This window comes from Trachemys scripta, chromosome 9 (assembly GCF_013100865.1).
Source record: "Trachemys scripta elegans isolate TJP31775 chromosome 9, CAS_Tse_1.0, whole genome shotgun sequence".
NCBI lineage: Eukaryota > Metazoa > Chordata > Testudines > Emydidae > Trachemys > Trachemys scripta.
Genome location: NC_048306.1, coordinates 62,068,832 through 62,093,120, shown reverse-complemented (window position 1 = coordinate 62,093,120; position 24,289 = coordinate 62,068,832). Strand labels below are relative to the sequence as shown.

General features: G+C 41.7%; 1 protein-coding gene across 6 annotated transcripts in view; it reads left to right on the top strand.

Moving 5' to 3' along the window:
• Positions 1 to 24,289, top strand: part of PIK3CB (phosphatidylinositol-4,5-bisphosphate 3-kinase catalytic subunit beta) — a 205,981-nt gene that overhangs the window by 155,172 nt on the left and 26,520 nt on the right. For all 6 annotated transcript variants that reach the window (XM_034780765.1, XM_034780766.1, XM_034780769.1 and 3 more), the window contains 6 exons: positions 8,935 to 9,056; positions 13,491 to 13,634; positions 14,790 to 14,889; positions 19,385 to 19,563; positions 21,385 to 21,494; positions 21,844 to 21,922. In XM_034780765.1, the coding sequence (XP_034636656.1) occupies positions 8,935 to 9,056; positions 13,491 to 13,634; positions 14,790 to 14,889; positions 19,385 to 19,563; positions 21,385 to 21,494; positions 21,844 to 21,922 (734 nt within the window). The remainder of the gene's footprint in view (positions 1 to 8,934; positions 9,057 to 13,490; positions 13,635 to 14,789; positions 14,890 to 19,384; positions 19,564 to 21,384; positions 21,495 to 21,843; positions 21,923 to 24,289) is intronic.

Below are 24,289 nucleotides of genomic sequence, written 5' to 3'. Positions count from 1 at the left end.
AGTCCGTCAGATACTACTTTCGCGCCTTTTTTTTTAATTCTGGGTTGAGATCCCAATGCCCGGATGATGCAAAACAGTGTCGCGGGAGGTTCTGGGTACCTGTCATCAGGCCCCTCCCCCCCCGTCACAGCAACGGCAGACAATAGATTCGCGCCTTTTTACCTGGGTTACCTGTGCAGACAACATACCACGGCAAGCATGGAGCCCGCTCAGCTCAGCTGAGCTCACCGTCACCATATGTCCTCTGGGTGCCGGCAGACGTAGGACTGCATTGCTAGACAGCAGCAGCTGCTAACTGCCTTTTGGCGGTAGACGGTGTAGCATGAGTAATAGCCGTGGGGCTGGCAGCCGTAGGGCTGCATTGCACCAGCCCCTTGCCCTTTGGTAGGCGATGGTATATTATGACTGGTATCCGTCGTCGTCGTACTGGAGTGGCTGTCAATCATGGGCACCTGGGCAGACATGCTACTGTCTCGATGATGATGGCTACCAGTCGTAGTATACTATTTCCTGCCAATTGCCCAGTATTGTCTGCTAAGCACCCAGAAGAGGCAGAGGGCGATGCTGGGTGCTGGCGGACGTGGGGCTGGCAGACGTGGGGCTGCATTGCTACACAGCAGCAGCCCCTTGCCTTTTGGTAGACGATGGTATATTACGATTGGTAACCGTCGTCATCGTACTGCAGAGGCTATCACTCATGCTGCACCGTCGGCTGCCAGCTTAAGATGTAAAAAATAGATTTGTTCTGTATTCATTTGCTTCCCCTTCCTCCGTGAAATCAACGGCCTGCTAAGCCCAGGGTTTTCAGTTTAATCTTTGGGGGGACCATTCTGTGTGACAGATTTTTACCCCAGTTCCCTAAATGGCCCCCACAAGGATTGAACTCACAACCCTGGGTTTAGCAGGCCAATGCTCAAACCACTGAGCTATTCCTCCACAGCCACCTTTCTTGATTTTAATTCCCTGTACCTGTACGCCATGTCGTCACTCGGCCCTCCCTCCTTCTCCTGGTCCATCAGATACTAGTTTCGTGCTTTTTTTCTGACCAGGCGCCATAGTTAGCACTGGGATCATGGAGCCCGCTCAGATCACCGCGGCAATTTGAGCACTATGAACACCACGCGCATTGTCCTGGAGTATATGCAGAGCCAGGACATGCCAAGGCGAAACCCGGACCAGCCGAGGAGGCGATTACAGCGCGGCGAAGAGAGTGATGAGGAAATTGACATGGACATAGACCTCTCACAAGGCACAGGCCCCAGCAATGTGGAAATCATGGTGTCACTGGGGCAGGTTCATGCCGTGGAACGCTGATTCTGGGCCCGGGAAACAAGCACAGACTGGTGGGACCACATCATGCTGCAGGTATGGGACGATTCCCAGTGGCTGCGAAACTTTCGCATGCGTAAGGCCACTTTCATGGAACTTTGTGACTTGCTTTCCCCTGCCCTGAAACGCCAGGATACCAAGATGAGAGCAGCCCTCACAGTTGAGACGCGAGTGGCGATAGCCCTGTGGAGGCTTGCACTGCCAGACAGCTACCGGTCAGTCGGGAATCAATTTGGAGTGGGCAAATCTACAGTGGGGGCTGCTGTGATCCAATTTGCCAGGGCACTGAAAGACCTGGTGATATCAAGGGTAGTGACTCTGGGCAACGTGCAGTCAATAGTGGATGGTTTTGCTGAAATGGGATTCCCAAACTGTGGCGGGGCCATAGACGGAACCCATATCCCTATCTTGTCACCGGAGCACCAAGCCACGGACTACGTAAACCGCAAGGGGTACTTTTCAATGCTGCTGCAAGCCCTGGTGGATCACAAGGGACGTTTCACCAACATCAACGTGGGATGGCCGGGAAAGGTCCATGATGCTCGCGTCTTCAGGAACTCTGGTCTGTTTCGAAAGCTGGAGGAAGGGACTTTCTTCCCGGACCAGAAAGTAACCGTTGGGGATGTTGAAATGCCTATCGTGATCCTTGGGGACCCAGCCTACCCCTTAATGCCATGGCTCATGAAGCCGTACACAGGCAGCCTGGACAGGAGTCAGGACCTGTTCAACTACAGGCTGAGCAAGTGCCGAATGGTGGTGGAATGTGCATTTGGACGTTTAAAAGCACGCTGGCGCAGCTTACTGACTCGCTCAGACCTCAGCGAAAAGAATATCCCCATTGTTATTGCTGCTTGCTGTGCGCTCCACAATATCTGTGAGAGTAAGGGGGGAGACCTTTATGGCGGGGTGGGAGGTTGAGGCAACTCGCCTGGCCGCTGATTACGCGCAGCCAGACACCAGGGCGGTTAGAGGAGCACAGCAGGGTGCGGTGCGCATCAGAGAAGCTTTGAAAACTAGTTTTGTGACTGGCCAGGCTACTGTGTGAAACTTCTGTGTTTCTCCTTGATGAACCCTCCAAACCCCCCCCCCCGACCCAATTCACTCTACTTCCCTGTAAACCAACCACCCTACCCTACCCTCCCCTCCCCAATTCGAGCACCGCTTGCAGAGGCAATAAAGTCATTGTTTTTTCACATTCATGCATTCTTTTAGTTCCTCACAGAAGTAGGGGGATAATTGCCAAGGTAGCCTGGGATGGGTGCGGGAGGAGGGATGAAAAAGGACGCACTGCATTTTAAAACTTTAACTCTTATTGAAGGCCAGCCTTCTGATGCTTGGGCGATCATCTGGGGTGGAGTGACTGGGTGGACGGAGGCCCCCCCACCGTGTTCTTGGGCGTCTTGGTGAGGAGGCTATGGAACTTGGGGAGGAGGGCTGTTGGTTAAACAGGGACTGTAGCGGCGGTCTCTGCTCCTGCTGCCTTTCCTGCAACTCAACCATACGCTCGAGCATATCAGTTCGATGCTCCAGCAGACGGAGCATTGACTCTTGCCGTCTGTCTGCAAATTGACGCCACCTATCGTCTTCAGCCCGCCACCTCTCCTCTCGTTCATATTGTGCTTTTCTCATGTCCGACATTGACTGCCTCCACGCATTCTGCTGTGCTCTATCAGCATGGGAGGACATCTGCAGCTCCGTGAACATATCGTCCCTCGTCCTACGTTTTCTCTTTCTAATGTTCACTAGCCTCTGCGAAGGAAAAACATTTGCAGCTGGTAGAGGAGAAGGGAGAGGTGGTTAAAAAAGACACATTTTAGAGAACAATGGGTACACTCTTTCATTACAAGGTCGCATATTTCGGCTTGCAGGCAGCCATGGTAGGCCACAGTGTTTTGGCTTTTTTAACCTTCTTAACATGCGGGAAAGGTTTCAAACAGCAGCGCATTTCCCATATCAAGGATGAATTGGGTTGTCCATTTAAAATGGGTTTTCAATGTAAAAGGAGGGGCTGCGGTTTCCCGGTTAACATGCGGCACAAACCCAAGTAAACCACCCCCCCCACACACACGATTCTCTGGGATGATCACTTCACCCCTCCCCTCCACCGCGTGGTTAACAGCGGGGAACATTTTTGTTCAGAAGAGCAGGAACGGGCGCCTCTGAATGTCCCCTTAATAAAATCACCCCATTTCAACTAGGTGACCGTGAATGATATCACTCTCCTGAGGATAACAAAGAGAGATAAGGAATGGATATTGTCTGCATGCCAGCAAACACCGGGACCATACGCTGCCATGCTTTGTTATGCAATGATTCCAGACTACGTGCTACTGGCCTGTCGTGGTAAAGTGTCCTACCATGGCGGACGGGATAAGGCAGCCCTCCCCAGAAACCTTTTGCAAAGGCTTTGGGAGTACATAAAGGAGAGCTTTCTGGAGATGTCCCTGGAGGATTTCCGCTCCATCCCCATACACGTTAACAGACTTTTCCAGTAGATGTACTGGCCGCGATTGCCAGGGCAAATTAATCATTAAACACGCTTGCTTTTAAACCATGTGTAATGTTTACAAATATTTACAAAGGTACACTCACCAGAGGTCTCCTGTGTGCCCTGAGGGTCTTGGGTGAGTTCGGGGGTTACTGGTTCCAGGTCCAGGGTAACAAACAGATCCTGGCTGTTGGAAGTGGAGAAACTGGTTTCCCCTTGCTGCTGTGAGCTACCTACAGTACCTCCATCCTCATCTTCCTCGTTCCCCGAACCGTCTTCCCTGTGTGTTTCTCCAGTGAGAGAGTCATAGCACACGGTTGGGGTAGTGGTGGCTGCACTCCCTAGAATGGCATGCAGCTCCGCGTAGAAGCGGCAAGTTTGCAGATCTGCCCCGGACCTTCCGTTTGCTTCTCTGGCTTTGTGGTAAGCTTGCCGTAGCTCCTTAATTTTCATGCGGCACTGCTGTGTGTCCCTGTTATGGCCTCGGTCCTTCATGGCCTTGGAGACCTTTTCTAATACTTTGCCATTTCTTTTACTGCTACGGAGTTCAGCTAGCACTGATTCATCTCCCCATATGGCGAGCAGATCCCGTACCTCCCGTTCGGTCCATGCTGGAGCTCTTTTGCGATCCTGGGACTCCATCACGGTTACCTGTGCTGATGAGCTCTGCGTGGTCACCTGTGGTCTCCACGCTGAGCAAACAGGAAATGAAATTCAAACATTCGCGGGTCTTTTCCTGTCTACCTGGTCAGTGCATCTGAGTTGAGAGTGCTGTCCAGAGCGGTCACAATGAAGCACTGTGGGATAGCTCCCGGAGGCCAATAACGTCGAATTCCGTCCACACTACCCCAATTCCGACCCGCAAAGGCCGGTTTTATCGCTAATCCCCTCGTCGGAGGTGGTGTAAAGAAACCAGTTTAAAGGACCCTTTAAGTCGAAAGAAAGGGCTTCGTCGTGTGGACGTGTCCAGGCTTAATTCGATTTAACGCTGCTAAAGTCGACCTAAACCCGTAGTGTAGACCAGGCCTAAGTGAGGGAATCGTGGAGAATGTGTCTGGAAAGCGGACCCCAGATCTTATTAAACAGATCATCCAAGTTAACCCATCCATTCTCAGTAGGATGTCACCCTCTGGGAGGAGAGAAAGAAAAGACCACTCAATTGGGTATTTTGAAATGTCAAACAATTTTAAATAAAAATATAGAGTTTTTAATTCAACTCTATTGCTTAATATGGTAAAGAAGTCTCACTTGGAAAGAATTCTTGATGCATATGTTCATTGACTAGTGAAAAGCAAGAGTTTCAAACCTAAATAAAGACTAATCAGATTTCAGGTGTCATTCAATCTTTTTTGTATCTCTTCTAGAACCTTAGCAGCACTGAGAGTTGAGAATCCTCACTACTTGATGTAATGCTCCTGGTATTGTCTTCATGTATGTGAGATTCTAAGGCATGTCTACAATGCAGCAGGGAGGTGTGATTTCCAGCAAGAGGTAGACAGACTCTCACTGGCTCAAGTTGAGCTAGTGTGCCAGTGTGGATGTTGCAGAACTGCTGGTGGCTCAGGCTAGCTGCCCAAGTCCAAGACTGCTCAACCCCCTGGGTCTGAGCTTGGGCTGGTAGCATGAGCCACTGCCAATTCTACAACCTCCACGCAGCTATTTTTAGTGTGCTACCTCAAGCTGAGCTAGCGTGAGTCTGTCTATCCGCACTAGGAATCACACCTCCCAACTGCAGTGTGAATATATCCTTTCTGTCACAGAAATGAGTGCTTAATCTCATTTACTTTCCATGCACTGATTTGTTTTGTATTTTTTAACATTCTTGATACTGAAAAGAGCACATTTAAATAAAAATAAAGTACTCTAGATGTAAGTATTCTTAAATGTTTGGAAAACTTCCAAATAAACTTCCCCATTGTCCTAATAGTTCTGCAGATGTGCTTTTAAAAAACGGATTTAAGAAAGGAAAAATTATCCAGCTGTGACTAATACGTCTGATATCCTTTGACCTTCACATTTTGATCAGCAGATGCTCACCTGGGACATTGAGCTAGTTGGCCTACACTTCCCTCTTAATGCAGATTCAGAAGAGGAATGTAAACAAGAGCAGGCTGTATTTTTGGAATTTTCTTGGCTCTTTCACAAGTCATCTAGCTCTTGCTTCCTCTAAGATCACATCAGTTAACATTTCCTGCTTTAATACCCATTGTCTTTAATTTTAACAATTTAATGCAGTCATAGTCTAAGTTGTAGGAAATAAATATTTTAAATTATTACTTAAGCTTATATTTGGGTACTATCGGGCTATAATTTTCAAACGTAGTTGCTTAAAATTGAGCACCTAAAACCATATTTATACATTTTAATAAGTGTCCTGATTTTCAGAGGTACCATTGAGATCAACATTCAGCCATAACACATCAGCATCTGGGGTTTTTATCTGCCTCAACATGTAGGTCTCTGTGTTTTTGATGGTTCAGCACCTACACTGGTGCTCTGGCATATTTGTTTTGGTGTTTAAGTGTTGAGGTACCTATGTTGTCAGTGCTTCAGTACCTGTGTTTGTTGGTGCTTAGCACCTGTTTTGGTGCGTCAGCATCAGTATATTTTTAGAGTTCCAGCTCAAGTGGTTGTGGTACTTCAGCTCCTATGTCATGCTGCTCCCTGACAGAGGGAAACAGTATGACTGGATATTCCCATCTCTGGGCTGAATATCTGGTACATCAGGTAGTTTGAATATATATTTCTATGGCAAAGCAGTATTTATATTCCAGATAATCTTTGTACTATCTTTCAATCTTTCTGAAGCCTGCAAATATCAATTCTTCTCATCAGTCTGTGTTACTGAAAATAACCTCACTGACTGAAACATTGATTTTTTTTGTTTTTTCTCAGGGATTGTAACATGGGCATTTGAGCTAATTTTTTTTTTTTTTTAATGGATCTGCATCCCTGGCAACACTGTCAATGAGATTGCACAGGATATAAATCAGCATGGAATGTGGCCCCTTACATTTTAAATGACAGCCTTGGATAGTCATTAACATTACAAAATAAGTGCACATTTGTCACATTTGAGTGAAACCATTCAGCTCTGATCTGACATGCAGTGGAAAGTGGAAATCTCCCTTTGTGGATAAAAGGATTCACTAATCAGAGCGAGAACATGTAAATTACTTTCATCATTCAGCTTGTAATGAATAAGTGGTCTTTTCATTGTGAAATATTTGTATTATCCTACTAATAGGAAGGGTTTTTTAGTATAGATGTTGCTTATGACTAAAGAAAAGTGTGTGTGTGTGTGTGTGTGTGTGTGTGTTTTAAAAAAAAAAAAAATGTAGTGTTGATATCCCATTTACATTTGCTCTGGGTTGCTGATTTAACACTGACAAGACCTACTGTCTCACTACTACATGGATATATACATTAGAAAAGGTATTTTCAGAGGGCAGATTAATTTTAAAAGTGCCTATATTTTAATTTAATAAAAGCAAAACAGTGTTTTGATAATATGATCACTTCTTTTCAGCGACTTTTATAAATCTATTTCCTCAATTATTCTAATATGTGCTCTAGTGTTTCTTGTACTAACAGATCTTATTCATATATACTTGGTCAGGGCTAGATCTGCCATAAGGGATAAAAATAACAAGGGCAGTAAAACTTCACTAATTTTACTAATCGCTGATAGTGTTATAGGTGACTGTGAGCTAGAAGTGGATCAACTTTTGCTATTTTAATAAATATTTCATAATTTCAAATTATAGAAATACATGCCCCTTAACCAGTTTGAGAAATAATGCTTCTGTTTGCAGGCATGTAGCAATTTAGATCAATACTGCAGCTGTAGCATGAATTAGGGAATTAGGATAGTCTTGTGGTTAAGGCAGCTGGAATCAACTCCCAGTGATGTCACAGGCTTCTTATGTGACTTTGGGCAAGTCTATTAATCTTTTTCTGTTCCCCAGCTTTGCATCTCCAAAATGGGGATCTATATTCCTTTTCTCCCACTGATATTTGTGGAACAGTGACAGTTTTTTACTGAGTATATATACAGTGCGGTCCTGATCCCACATTTGGGACCTCTAGACACTACTATGAAGTTTATAATGATGAAATGTATATTTTTAACAAAAGCAGCCCTCAGGAAAATTGTGCACCTTACTGGATGACTAATTTAAACTTGTAGGGTCAGATCCCGGAGTACAGCTAAAATGTACAGAACCGAAGTCAAGGGGTGTGTTTTGAGTTGTGCTAAAGCTTTCATTTGTACTGCCCTGATCTTTGTGGTGTTGTGCATATTTTTTCTTTCTTGTGGTCTGTTAGACTGAATGCTACTCTTGTGGTCTGTTAGACTGAATGCTACATTTTAGGGGGTGAAAATCTAACCCAGGATCTGCATAGCAAAGGGGATCCAGACCATGCCCTCTTTTCATTAACCACGTTCTGTAGCTTTAGCTCTATGGGCTATAGCTTCCTTTTCCACTGTGCTGGTAGCAGGGAGTGTGTATGGAATTTGAGTACCCAGGTCATCTGCACACCATTATAGGATCATCCTTCACTGTGGTGTTCTTCCCTGGGTCACTTATACTCGCAGCCAAAGTGACATTAGTACAGAGCAAGCAGTCAGATTACATCCAAAGATGTGCTGCAGAATTTGAATGGGCTAAAATGTATAATATGAAAAGGTTTTTTGTCCATCCATCTCCCCTCCCCCCCCACCCCCCAAAAAAACCTTAATTTTTCCACAAAAAAGTTTTTCTTTTTCTTCATCAAAATTTTCATGTTTTCAAGAAATTTCCCACAAAACTTCGCAAATTTTTTTACTGAAATCATTTAGAACATTTCTTATTTTTAGTTATCTGATTTTTTCTTTGCTAAAACCACTGTTTACTTACTGAAAACCAGGTTTTCAGAAAACAAAACTCCACCAAAAGAACCTCAGAAGAACAGCTGAAAAATGAGAAAATTTTCAAAAAACTGTTTTCCTGGGTTTTGAACCAGCTAGCCCCATAAACTTCTTCCAAATAATTATGATCAGGAAAATCTGTCCATCTAATTTCTCAACTATATATTGAACAGGTGACTGACTATAGATATTATTGTTTTTAAAACAGCTTCAGGCTCTTCTTCAAATATGGTCAAAACTGCCTCCTAGAGAAGCATTAGAGTTGCTGGATTTCAATTATCCGGACCAGTATGTGAGAGAATATGCAGTGGGCTGTTTAAAGCAAATGAGGTAAGTTATGGTAATTGTTCTGCTGTAAAAGTATTATTGGGGGGGAAATTGCATTCTACTTTTTTACAAGAGAAGAAAGGACTCAGAATCAAAAGTGGTCTAAGAACACATTCTTTCCCACACAAGGATCCCCAAGTAAAATAATACATACAAACAATTAGATAAACTCTTTTAGAATTGCCTAATTATAGTCTAGTCTGGCAGCCCATTAACACCTCAGTATACTGCCATTCTGGGAACAAAGTTCATGTCCTTCCCTTTCAAGAAGAGGCTGGCAGTGTCCTTATCCCAAAGAAAGGAAATGTCTTTCCTCCCCACTTAGGGCATCTACACTTACTGGGGATCGACGCTGCGGTGATCGATGCACCAGGGGTCAATTTAACAGGTTTAGTAAAGACCCGCTAAATTGACCACAAAGCTCTCTCCCATCGACTTGGTTCTCCACCAGAATGAGAAGAGTAAGGGAAGTCAACGGGAGCGCGTCTCCCGTCAATGCAGCGTGGTGTAGACACCACAGTAAGTCGACCTAAGCTACGTCGACTCCAGCTATGTTGTTCACGTAGTTGGAGTTGCGTAACTTAGGTCGACTTACCCCCGTAGTGTAGACATGGCCTTAGTCGTTGGGAGAATCACTGTAATGTGGGGCCTTTGATGATAGGGAGAAGTACATGGAGAGTGAAATACTGTGAGGATCACAAACCAGCTACTCTGTGCCTGAAAATAGTGGCCCAATTACTCACTGTACCATTTAATAAAAAGCTAAGATTTGATAGAGTTGTTGATTTCAGTTTCTTCTCAGAGTTAATTTCTCCTGCTTGCAGTTCTTCCTTTATAGTGTGTATTTCTGCTGTTGTATACATTTTGCTCCACAATAAGTTGAACTTTATCATTTGCAGAATTACTGCATTTCTACTGTCCTTGACTCCTGAACTTTGTATGTGATGAACAGCTTTTTATTGTCAAGGCTAGGTTATTGACAAAATATTTTGACTTCTTTCAAATGTAAACAAGTAATTGCTCTGTTAACCCTGGCTCACCTAATAATGCTAAATTGGTTATCTGGAATGATTATTCTTAGTAATGTCTCCAAAGCAAAATTCCCTTCAACAGGATATAAGAACTCAGTTTCAGACTTTTATATGCCTGATAAAATACCTCAAGTAAAAATGTAAAGAAAATGTAATCTAAATGGTGGTTAATAATAGAATGGATGGAAGGGACCTTGAGAGGTCATCTAGTCAATCACCCCCATGCTGAAGCAGAACCAAGTGTATCTCTGACAAGTATTTGTCTGCCTGTTCTTAAAAGCCTCCAATGATGGGGGTTCCACAACCTTTCTTAGTAACCTATACTAGTTAGAAAGTTTTTTCCTAATATCTAACCTAAATCTCCCTTGCTGCCAATTAACCTGATTACTTCTTGTCGTATCTTCAGTGGATATGAACAACAATTGATCACCATCCTCTTTTCAAATATGTAAAGGGTTGTGATAGACTGTTAGGATGTCACCTATTAGTTGTCTTTTTTTGAAGGCTAAACATACCAGACAGCAGAAAAATACTTGTATTCTAGGCTTTCTTTAAAATTCTAAAATAGATTCTTACAAATAAATAATAGTTAGAAATAAAGTATTATCTTTGTTGGAATTTATGCTACAACAGATTTCAATACTTCTATCCAAATTAAACTTTTTCAGAATATCACTTTAAGCATTCTACCAACTATCATGATTGAGTTTTCAGTAACTTGTAAAGTTTTAATTTTTACTTTTGTCTCTCTTTTGGGTAAAGAGTTCTATAGGCAATTCAGAAGTGGAAAATCTAGAAAGTTCAGAGGGGAGTTCAGATATGTCCTGACATTGCTAAAGCAACAAAGTCACTACATAAAAAATAGAGAATGCAAGTGTTTATTTCTCTTGGAAATAGATGGTTTCCTGAAAAGATGTATGTTATGTTTGAGAAGGAATAATTTTTTTCAATTATATATGTAACCCTTCTGCCCATCTAAGTTGGCAGCAACAAGGGCCGGGTTCTGTATCTAGGGGTTCCGTTTCAATAACGCAATGCAAAACCGGCTCGAGCCCCCACCCAGTGACAATTACATACCACCCCCTGGGCGCCTCTCGCAAGCACGGAGTCTGTGTGTAGCAGAAAATGTTTAATAACATGAGGTAAACGACATCAGCATTAAATTGGAAAAAACACCACAAACAGGATTCATAACACAAACCAGGAGCAAAAAACCCACCCCAGCAAATTGGGTTGTGTCCTTTCCCTTTGGTTCTTGAATCCAGCAACCCAAAAATCACCTGGAGTCCCCAAAGTCCAAGACCCTCAAAGTCTCTTGGGTCCAGCAACCCCCCAAAGTCCCAGTCCCTGGTCAGTGCAGCCCCAGAGTAAAAGGGGGGCACGCAGGGTGTTAAGGGGCACCTTATGTGATCCGAGGCCAGCCGGCCGTCTCTCCGTGGGGTTCCGCCGCAGCCTTCACCATGAGCCAGTCCACTTTTTGCCGTCCCATGAACTGCTCCACTCCGCTCACCGACCTGTGAGCCACTCCAGTCGTCCCTGCAAACAGCTCTGCTTGCTGTTCCTTGGGCTGCTCCAACCGTCCCTGCGCTGCTCACTGCTCCGTCAGCTGCTTAGCAATATAGCTTCAGGCTCCCCCACTATTTAACACAGCACTCAGTGATCTCAGCTCTTAATAACTTTAGCACTTTTGTGATTTCAGCTCTTAGCAATTTCAGCTTGTAGTAGGGGAGCCCCAGTGCTGGTGCACCATTGGCCCAAAGTGAATTCAGCTCAGCAGCCTGTAACTAGGCTCCTAATGGAATCAAAGTTAGCTCTGACGTTCAACAGTGGAGAGAGGAGGTGGTGCAATTGGTGTTTCAAGCCCTCAAAGAGGGCCCATACCATCAGGTACAAATACCTATCCCCATCCTCTCTCAATTCACTGGGTTTTGTAACCCATGCCCCTTCTCTAGCAAGTGCTACTTAATTACTGGTGAGTCGCTCTGTCATACAACAGTTCCACTGGCCTTGCTTCACCGAATCAGGGTAACAACACTTTATTCTTCCTGCCCCAACAACAGAGAAACTGGGGATCCCACACCAGCCAAAGTAACCACTTTCAGTTGTTGTTGTCCCAGGCTAGGCGGGTGGTTGTGCCTATGCAAACAAGGTCAGCCCCTGAAGTTCTTTTCAACCCTCACCATAATTCACCACCAGATGTCAGGGTAGAGCTTATCCTGACTCTGCTTACATCTAGAACAATTAAGTAATAGGGGGACTTGAAAGTTTATTTGGGTGGCTTTTTGGATGAATTATTGAATACTACTTTAGTTCTGGAGTTTTTTGGTCTGTTTACTTTGTTTTAAATTTTGGCTGCTCTTGACATCTTTTTATGAGAGCCATTCTAAACCAACATGCCACATTTTCATTTTTTAGAGCTACATGACTGCAAAATTATCCGGGTGAAATTGGTGCTGAACCTCAAACAATTGTAGGCTGAAATTTTAATTCAGATCTTGGGTGCTGTGGTTGCATAGATATAGAGCTACCCATTTAACTTCAGATGCAGCTGCAACCTTGCAGAGGGCTGGCAGAATTGTAAGACCCCACAGAAATCTTGTAGCTCACCTTTACTGTCTCATTAGAGCCATAGGATTGACCTCAAGATTTGGATGACCATGAAGGATCAAATCCTTGAGAATGGCAGAACTGTAGTTAGTGCACTTCCTTAGACCTGGGACCACTAAGAATCTAATTTTTCCCTAAAGACAAAGTTTGTCCATTTAGTCACCCTTACCCTTACCTAGCATCCCTGAGTAAACTTACTGAGTTTCACTGACCTGGATTGGGAGTTGCTGAAGTTTATTTTCTTAGGTGATTTCAATGTCCATTCCTGTCATGCCTCTTGCACCACGTGAGGGGGCAGGGTGAGCCTGAGCTGGTGCCTTAGATCCATCTCCACAGTCAGTAATTGAAAGAGGGGCCAATGATCTGTTATGAAGCGTTGAAGGCAGTTAATCTGACTATACACACACACTGGAAAAAATTCCTGTTGATTTCACCCAAGCATTTTATGTCCCTTGATTTCCATCAGAAGTTTCTGCTCTAACCATAATGGTGTCGCTCCTTATCATTCAAGGTCTTCTAGAACCTCTTTGGCAGTTTCACACTCAGCCTACATGCATTATTTTTTCTTCCTCATTTGCCTGAAAGGTAGAAACCTTTCCTGTTAGATGTGGACCTTACCATTGTTACAGAGTGTGTGTGTGTGTGTGTGTGTGTGTGTGTGTGTGTGTGTGTGTGTGTGTGTGTGTGTGTGTGTGTGTGTGTGTGTGTGTGTGTGTGTGTGTGTGTGTGTGTGTGTGTGTGAGAGAGAGAGAAAATCTAGTTACCTGGCTGTTTATGAGATTTTATTATCTCCTTCCAGTGATGAAGAGCTCTCTCAGTATCTTCTCCAGCTTGTGCAAGTTCTGAAATATGAACCTTTTCTTGATTGTGCCCTCTCCAGATTCCTGGTAGAGAGAGCACTTGCTAATAGGAGGATCGGGCAGATGCTATTTTGGCATCTAAGGTAAGAATTTCCCCTTTTTACTAATGGTGGTGGTGTGTATCAGCGGGCAGAATGAACTCTTTCATACCAAATACACGTTCTTGAGGATTTTTCATCTTAGCTATTCCCCAATATTGTGTATTTCTTGATCTTTGATGTTGATAATATGAAATTCTTCATAAAATGGCTTAAAAATCAGAAAATGTAATAACAGTAGTGCAATCTCCAAAACAAAAGCTACATTTAAAAAAAAAATTAAATTGCTCCATTTTGGAATTAATATTGTCAGACATTTGCAAGTCTTATTTCTATAATTTGTTTTGCATAGAAATTTAAATGTTTGTTTTGTTTGCATTGGAAATGCAACATTTATACCTCACAAGTTTGAATGAATTTTACTTTTATTTGAATTCTTGTTGAGACATTAAATTTCTTTGATTCTTAGTTGTCACTTTTTGAAGGCAAGAGTAGAACGGCCTTTCTGTGAATGACAAATACCTTGTAGGAAGAGCTTTAGTTTGTCTCAAGCTTAGAAATGTAACCTGTTGCTGTTGGTTTTTTTTAACCTAAAAATAAAGTAAATACAGTACTACATGTTTAATTTTTTTGTGGAGAATAATTAGCTTTTGTCCTAATACCTTTAAAATGGTTTGTTTTGGAGGAAGGGGAACTCCTTTGGAAAATTTCCACATTCCTCGTGAACCCTTGAGACTGCCTCCATTTTTCCTCACAATACCCCTGCAACTCTAGCATAACTGAAGCCTAGCCAGCATCATTCCCTCCATAGATTATCAACACCATTTCTGGCCAAAGAGGTACTGAAGACTGATATAAAGGCATTCCTTCCTTCCTAGTGATATAAATGCCTCTGAAATATTCCTAGGCCAAAGAATGAGGAAACTCTAATAGAAACCAACTCTTCTGCTTCAAAGTCTAGCACCTAGCCACTGAACTATGTTGTTGTCCTTTGGGAAAGTGGCCCTGTATTAGGATTTTGTTTTTTCAAATGTAGCTTTGCATTTTAGTTAAGTCAGAGTATTGTGTGTTGTATTTAATTACAGTAGTAATAAATTCCTATTGTAATAGCTTGAAGATTTCTTATCTGTAAAATGGATACAGTCTATCTTTGCAACTCAGTGATTTTTTTTTCCTGTTTTCACATGATGTTTCCTATAGGTCAGAGGTGCACATACCCGCTGTCTCAGTACAGTTTGGTGTAATACTTGAAGCTTACTGCCGAGGAAGTATTGCTCACATGAAAGTGCTTTCCAAACAGGTATTGATTGTTTAAATATTTGTCTTCACTTATTCCTGACTTGCAAGTGAAATATCTATTCCATCAATGATATGGGGCTCATCTGCAAGCTCCTTCCATACAACAGCTGTGTGTGAAAAGGGAAGGGAGGTAAAGAGAAGAAGGGGCTAGTAAGAGAGACATAGGAATGGGGAGCCCAAGCCACTGACACAAGAAGTAGCAAGGGGTTGGGGAGCCCCAGAGGAGGAAAGCTCTCCTGCATGGCAGCCATTTAACTATTCCTGATACTTGCAAATAGGGTGCATGCATCCCAAGGGAACAATGGATTTAGTAAATTACTCTAAAAGATCACTTCCTGCAGCTTTGGCTTTTGTTAGAAGGTAATTCAAACTGTTGCTTTAATAAAGAGGCTGAAATAATGCCTTAAGTTTAATAAGTCTACATAGATCGCTATAAAGAGAAATTACAACAGACATAATTTTTGCTATCACTGTGGGGGTACCAGTCAAGAGAAGAGGTGGTGTTCATTTCTAAACATATTATAGTGTGCTGCTGTTAATGATCTGCCAATGTTTACATTGCAAAGCTTGTTCTGAAGAGTTTAATGTGTCAAAATTGCATTGGCTTAAGACCTGGGCTGCTACAGTAATCCATATTTCTGAAAAACAGAGGTAATATCTCTGTCTGATTTATTTAATGCACAGCGAAAACATAAACTGAGAGGAGGCAACAAAAAGCAACCCAATTAGAAATTGTCTGATCAAAATTTTCTTTTAGTTCTGATCACATCTGGGTTACAACTGTATCTCAAGAAGTAAATGAAATAGGAATGTACCATTGTTCTTCTCTCTTAGTGCTGTTCAGAAAGCCATTGAAAAAGCCATCTCTTACACAAATGTGCTTGTTAGTATTGTTAAAATCATAAAAAGACTAGGTGATGAAATGCTGTCAGTAAGAGACTTAAGGTCAGTGAAGTTTTCTGTGCACTTCTCAGGAAACAAATGTCAACACAATCAAAGAAGGGGCAAAAAAGTTCCCAACTGTGCAAACACGGAAGAAATTCAAAGTAGAAATACTTCAAAAAGTTCCTGTTTGTTCAGCACAGGTTCCATTTTGTCCCCTTGTCAGTGGTGTTTGTACAGCTCCTGGAATTGTGGAAAAGCAGAGTGCTTTAGGTTTTGACAGATGGCTGACCTGGCAGGTCCTCCACTGCCTCAGTTTTATAATCAAACTGCATACAGCTTCCACAGCATCCTGCGTGACAGTTTATCTATAGAAATTTTGAGCTTTAACTCAACACTTTATAGATTAGGCTGAAGTTTCCTTGTATAGAAACTAACTGTTGCAAATGTGAAAGTAGAATATCCTTGAGTGAATAATAATCAGCGCTAGATTATTGATCAAGTTAGCTTTGGTTTAAAGAGGATTTTTTGTATACAATTATAATAAAGACCCATTTTATAACCACTTATCAGTAGTTGAGATTAAAATACAGCATGCACATGTTACTATGTTTATCAGTAGCAAGCCTAGACAGAATGTACAAAGGGCTTTGCTATATTGACATTTGGTGCTGTAATGTCACTGCATTTTCTTCAGTGTCTTTCCTCAAAAGGATTGCCACAAAGTAATAAACAGTTCAGCGAACATCACAAGACATAATATGATATTGGTTACAAATAATTGTCCAGTTACAAGCAACAAGATTTAAAGTTGCTGGTTAAATAATAATAATCTCTTATAAACCCCTAGTAATCAAGGTATTTAAGTATGTGCCTAACTTCCTCGTGTGAGCAAAGTCAGTGAAATCAGTTGAAGTTTAAGCATTTGAGCAGTCCCATTAAGGTTAAGGACATGGTTAAGTACAGTTGATCGTGGGATATATAGCACTTTTCTTCCATAGTTCTCAAAGCACTTTTAACTCATTCTTGGTCACATTAAAGTTTCACTGCAATGAGGATTTAATAAAACAAAAACCATACTTGCTTTTCTTGAATTTCCCACAGATATACAATATGCCTTACTTGTGTGGCTGAGGTCAAACAATTGTGATCAGACAAACATTCTCCCCCACCCCTAATTATTTAATTAGGGAGTAGTAACAGTTTTACAGATCTTTGCCATATAAATATAGGAAACAGAATCATTACAAGAGTGAACTTTTGCTTAAAGCGACATTATACAGAAATATATTAATCAGATCTCTCTGTTAACAGGGTGCTACCATATTAACAGAGTGAGCATTACTACACCACCAATGACATGTCATTTCTAGTGATTTTATTAGATTGATTGATAACACATTTAACAGACCAGGCATGTCTATCAAAAGTTAATATTCCAAAAAAATTGGACAAGTGTGCTGGGTTTTTTGCAGGCTGTGGGAGGGAGTTTGGGTGCAGGAGGGGGCTCAGGGCTGGGACAAGGGATTGGGGTGCGGACTCTGGGAGGGAGTTAAGGTGCGGGAGGGGATTCCAACCTGGGTCAGAGGGTTGGGGTGCAGGATGGGGTTTGGAGTGCAAGCTCTGGCGGCGCTTATCTCCGGCAGCTGCTGGAAGCGGCTGGCATTTTCCTCCAGCTCCTAGACAGAGGTGCGGCCAGGCGGCTCTGCATGTTGCCCGTGTCCTCAGGCGCCGCTCCTGCAGTTTTCATTGGCTGTGGTTCCCAGCCAATGGGAGCTGTGGAGCCAATGCTCAGGGCAGAGACAGCACGTGGAGCCCCTGTGGCCGCGCCTCCGCCTAGGAGCCAGAGGGAAATGCCGTCTGCTTCCGGAAATCACACAGAGCCAGGGCAGGCCAGGAGCCTGCCTTACCCCCGCTGTGCTGCCAACCGGACTTTAATGGCTCGGTCAACAGCACTGACCGGAGCCGCCAGGATCCCTTTTCGACTGGGTGTTCTGGTCGAAAACCGGATGCCTGAAAACCCTAGTACCTTCTAATGACTGGACATGTCCACCATGTATACATAAAGTCTCCTTTTCCATCACAATTTCTCCAATTTATCCCCTTCAATCTATCTATATTTTTTAACCTGTCTGGTGTGACGTACCCATTAAATAGTATCTTAAAAAGAAATTTTCTTTTATTGTGCTACAGAGTGAGACTACCGGTCCTCTTTTCCAGATCAAACCCTATTCCTCTGGGGTAATTTGTCTATCCAGATCCTTTTCTCAGCATGTCATATATGGGCATTTTTTTTGTTAGGAAAGTTGTCTGCAAAGACTGATTCAAACTAATTAGATTTTTTTTGTTTGTTTCCTAATTGACCAGATGCCATTGCTTCTATTAGTTAGCTTTCTGTATGAAAGAGTTTTTCTAGAAAGTTAAGAAACATAATGTCAGCCTTGAAAGTAGTGGTATTATGGGATAGTAGGCTAGTTAGTTTTGATCTCTAAATAAGTTAGCAAAGTTTCTTTACTAACTAGCTGGCAAATTGTATATATTCCATAGCCTTCCCAGTCTTTAAAGCTCTCTGGTTCATGATTTGGATTAAGAACTGGATTATTTGCAATGGGTGTCATTGGCAAGGGAAAAAAACTTACTTCAGACAAACCATTTCTAACTGGGTAGCTTTTTGTGTCCTCCGCTCAGTTCATTTGAAAGTGAGTTAACTGTAGTGAATAACTAACAAAAATATTTAGAGTGAATTCCTGTTCCCATTTAAATCAATGACAAAATGCTGTTAACTTCAGTGGAGCCAGGATTTCACTTTACATTGTCAGTGAAGATAGGAAAACCAAACGGATAAGTCCCATTTTAATGTTATAATAGGGTCGTTTTCAAGTGTTCGTTATAATGGTGGGTGAAATGGAGGGGTTTAGCACAATTTTATTAAACCAGTGTTCACTATGGCCCCAGTTCTGCAAAAACTTAAACTTAAGCATGTGCTTAATTTTTTGTGGGATCAGTGGCATGATTGTACTGAACTGATATAAGCCAGTTAAAGCAAGGTGCCTGAATCCATATTTAGATTCTTAAATAAATTTGTTTTTTTCAGATGTGATGAATGCCAACTGCTCCCACTGACTTCAGTATGAATTTAGGTGCCAAATTTTAGGCAACTAGTTTGAAATTTGGCCAGAGTTCTTGTATATGGAAGAGATAATGCATGTATATAGACCATACACTAAAATAAGTTTTATGGGGAAAATTTTCAAAAACACCTAAGTTTTATTTTCAAAAATTTAGGAGCTTGTCTCATTGAAAGTGTGTGGGACTTAGGCTCCTGAGTGCTTTTGTCATTTTAGAAAAGGCGACTTAGAAGTCTCAGGCACTTAAGTGCTCTTGAAAATTTTACTCTCTTCAGAAATGGCATCTTCATTACAATCTACTCTTCCTGTATTGAAAGAAACTGTTAGTATTGCTGGCTTTAATATTTTAACCAAATCTTTAATTGGCCTTTTATTTTGAAAATGAGACTTTGCATTTGTAGCTGTATAATATGGATTTCAAATTATCCTTTTATTTAGAATTTCATAAATGATTCAAAAATTAATACTTTAAAAAATCTATTTCAGGTTGAAGCCCTCAATAAATTGAAGACCTTAAATAGTATAATAAAACTGAATGCCATGAAGCAAAGCAAAGCAAAAGGAAAAGATGCAATGCACACCTGTTTAAAACAAAATGCATACAGAGAAGCACTTTCTGACCTCCAGTCACCTTTGAATCCCTCTGTTATACTATCAGAACTATAGTAAGTTATATACGATTGTCTGTTTACATTTTCACCGTAACTTTAATATGGAAACACTTTGATTTCGGTTGTCTGTGCAGCTCAGCAGGCGCTCTGCCGCAGAGTACATTTTCAAGGGTGGGAGAAGGTCTGTCGGTCTGGTATCATCCTAGCTATGTAAGCAAATTTCTGCTTTCTTAAGGTTAAGATGTCAGTTTTAGTTTGGTGTTGAAGATTTTTGCTATCCACCTTAAAACTTAAAGCTCTTTCTGATCTCTTAGTTAAATATATATGTGACATTGCAGTTTATGATTTTATGAAAATATGCTGATGAGTGTGAATATAATGTAACTAAAATATGTTTCATGCAAAAGGTCTCTTGTGAGGTATCATTACAAAGCTTATAATCTATTGAGTGTGGTCATCCTATTTGTATAAATGTATCACTCTTGTATCTGAAACTGGAAATATGAAATATAACTCTGAGGGCCTATTGTAATTATGCAAAGTGTGGGCCATTGATGGTGGTTTGGATCTCATCAGTCAGGACAGTTGACTGTGGATCGCTTTGATGGCAGGCAGGCCTTCCTGTGAGTCAGGCTGGGAGGAATGAAGGCTTGGGGTCTTACAGTGACATGTAATCATGTCACCTGAACTGGAATCCATCTTTAACCTGGTGTTTTTCCATTGAGAAGGAGGGGTGGGAACCCAGAGGGACAAAGGATTCCCACCTTATGCAAAAGATATATAAGTGGGTGGAACAGAACAAAGGGGGCGGCCATCATGAGAAATCCCCTAGCTACCACCTGAGCTGGAATAAGGGCTGTACCAGGGGAAAGGATTGTGCCCAGACTAGGAAGGCATCCAGTCTGTGAAAGAAACTTATTGAAACATCTCTGAGGGTGAGATTTTTATCTGTATTCAGTTTTATTACTATTACTATACTAGGCTTACAGTTGCCTGTTTTGTTTTATTTTGCTTGGTAATTCACTTTGTTCTGTCTGTTACTACTTGGAATCACTTAAATGACTTTTTACTTATTAATTAACCCAGAGTATGTATTAATACTTGGGGGGGTCAAACAGCTGTGCATCTCTCTCGATCAGTGTTATAGAGGGCGAACAATTTATGAGTTTACCCTATATAAGTTTTATACAGGGTAAAACGGATTTATTTGGGTTTAGACCCCATTGGGAGATGAGCATCTGAGAGTTAAAGACAGGAACACTTCTATAAGCTGCTTTCAGTTAAGTCTGCAGCTTTGGGGCACGAGTTGGAGCAGACCCTGGGTCGGTGTTGGAGCAGACTGGCATGTCTGGCTCAACAAGACAGGGTGCTGGAGTCCCAAGCTGGCAGGGAAAGCAGGGGCAGAAGTAGTCTTGGCACGTCAGTTGACAGCCCCAAGGGGGTTTCTGTGATCCAACCCGTCACAATATATATAAACCTAAAAGTGAGTCAGAGTACAGTCTTGGCTTCTGTTCACAACAATAAACACATTAGCCAGTACAATACTATGCTCAGCAGTTAAATACAAGCATAAAACTAAAATTTGACTGGGTTGGATTTAAAGAAGGTAATGTATTTTCTAAGAAAATACAGACAGCTATTTCAGGCATTAGGTTTAGTAATTTCCAGATATAAATGTATATAGATAAATAAGTAACGTAAATTCGCCAAGTATAACTGAAACGATAGTGCTGAAATGAAAGTTTGGAATGGCATTCCACCAAAGTATAAGAAAATTCCACACTAGAACTCTAAAACTTTTTATTTCCCTTCATTCTTACAAATAAAAAGAGTATTTACTTAATTGAGTAAAATAGTTGTTGTATTTCCCTCCAGTGTTGAGAAGTGTAAATATATGGATTCTAAAATGAAGCCTTTATGGATAGTATACAACAATAAGATGTTTGGAGGGGATCTCTTGGGGATCATCTTTAAAAATGGCGATGGTAAGTGATATTAAGAATTTATATTTTTTGCTTCTCCTTTTGCATTTAGACTGTATGGCTTTTTTATTACCATAAGTTACGCATGCCTTCCAATGGCTCGATAGCAGATACTATTAAGCCTACCCCATTAGAAACCCATCCATGTGTCAGTTTATCTGTTAGGGCTCCAAATTATTTATTCGCCCCATTTAACCTTTGGAACTGATGTAGTATTTGATTGGGCAGTATTCTTTGAATAAAATGTTATAATGTTATGTTTTGATGTAATTGACTACGGACTTTTTATTGCCTTTAATACAAACAGGAAATTATTTAATTAAAGTAGAAATTTTTTATCTTTCCCTTGCAGATCTACGACAAGACATGTTGACACTCCAGATTTTGCGTTTGATGGACTTACTTTGGAAAGAAGCTGGTCTCGATCTCCGGTAAGAATTTTTACTGAATCCAATGCAAAGAGAACCCAGTTTCCCTGAGTAGACAAGGTAGTCTCTGTGGTACATTTTCACTTCTCATATCAGCAGTGATGGGAAAATTTCATTAGTCACAAGTTTTCAGGCCTTCTGGTTAACAAATGTGCCTGCAGTTATCATGGTTTCACATGCAATAGTTCTAAATGTATTCACAAGTTATATGCATATTCAAGCAATTATTTGATTGTCTTTTTGTGCAGTCAGACATGGTCCACTATAAAGGTCTGAGGTCTTGTTCTGCTGTGCAGTCTTTAACCTTAACTCTTACTTTGCTTTCCTGAATTCTTTTGCTTAGTTTTCCTGCAGTTCAGTGTGCTGATAAAGACTGATAAAGTGGAGAAGGCTTTGGGAAAAACAGATTAGTGCTGCCCTTGTGGCAAGGTAGTTCAATCCAGTCTGACTAAGTCTGTCTCTCTCTTATGCCAGAAATCTTAACTGTTAACCCAGGGTCTTCAGCACAGTCTCTACACCAGATAGTGAGGAATAGTCTTCAACAAGCCTGGAATCTGGGAACCAGGTACCTTAAGCTTTAACAAAGGGAATTGACCGTTGAGGATGTGACTGTTTTTTCCTTGTCCCAAACTTATCTTCTTCACTGGACAAGGCCTTTTTAGTGACAAGAATACATCTGACTAAAACAGCCTCAATGCCCACTGAGCACTTAAAAGAAAGAGGTTCATCATTAAAAGCTCACCTGCTGTGCCAGCTAGGGTTGCCTTTGCTTCCTCAGTCTTTTTCTGATGAGATTTCACTTGCCAGTGATTAAAATTCAGATGACCTTTCTGCTGCTCATTGTCCCAGCCTCGGGCAATATGGACCCGCAGTAAATGAACCTGACTTTTCAACTAAGGGAGGAGTCCAAGAAAGCATCCCCAACCATTCCCTGCATTTTGTCCTTAAAGACCATTCAGTGTTACAAAGGAACACCTCAAAATTACTAACACTGACTCGCACAGCTCTTCTCAAAGGCCTTCCACATAGGTTTATCCTCCTTGAAACCTAACAATGCTGTACCCCCTCCGCCCAGCTTATCCAAAAAATTGATTAATAATAGTCGAACGGTGCCAGACTTACACTTTGCACTCACAATTAACTCCTCCAAACTGCAAATGGCAGGTGGACAGGTGCAAATTTTAAGGATTTACACCCATATAAAGGTGAATTCTGCAATGGCCAAAAGTTTTGGTAATTCCATTTTTGCCAGAGAAGTCAATGCTATCTTCAGGAATCTCCTAACCAGTGGTTCTCAGCATTTTTGGGTTTCTGACTCAAAATGGTCCAAATTATTGTGGGAAAGAAATAATGGAAGTAGTGAAGTAAATGGAAAATGATGTACTTTTTTGTTGTGTACCAAGCAAATATGCTGTCACCTTTGCCATGGTGAAGTCTCGTCATGTTATTTCTGCCTCTCATTTGTATGACCGCTTTCATGCCATCAATTGCGTTGTCTGTTTGGCTTTCTTTTGGAACTTAGGACCAGATTTTTAAAGGTAGTTAGGCATTGCTGCATTCAGCGTTAAAATGCCTAACCGAATTAGGAGCCTAAATCCCATCATCTATCAATGGGATTTAGGCTCCTAAGTGCCTAAATCAGTATTGCAAATGAGGTTTAGGCTTCTAAATCATCTAGGTGTTGCAGCACTGAACACAGCAAGGCCTAAATACCTTTTAAAATCTTGGCCTTAGTCTTTTGGTGACAGGAAACACTCTAATGAGGGTACAGCAGACAATTTTTATGATCCTTTGGTATATGTCAGGAATATATAATTCTGGAAAACATTGTCTGTGATATTCTGTCATGTAATGATTTTGTGGATTATCTGTTAACTTGGTCTTTCAGATCTAATATAAATATGCTTCATGTTGTGGTCCAGGAAGTGGTAGTCCTAGTTAGCATTCATGCTGTGTATGTCGAAGTGAGGTAAAAACTTAGAAGGCAAATCTCTGCTTGCCAGTCAGAATAGAGAATTTTGAACAAAGAGCATACTTATGTTTGGCTAAAGCTAGGGGGCTAGCTATTGGCCGAGCCATGAATTATCTAGGGGACTAGCCACTGGTTGAGCTGTGAACTAGCTGGAGGCGGGGCTAGCTACTGTGTTGAATTTTGGTAGTGTGTGGATCTGGAATACAACTTTGCAGTTCTCTGATAACCAGACCTAAGTGGCAGGCAGAAGAGAATTGGAAATTAGACACATTAAGCTATTCATGAGTAGATATCCATATGGATTTTTTACAGTTGGATTTCAGTATCCGACTGAGAATTATTAGATCTGTGGGAGACCCAAAGGCCATGGAAGGAAATAAAGATTCTTCCCCTGACGG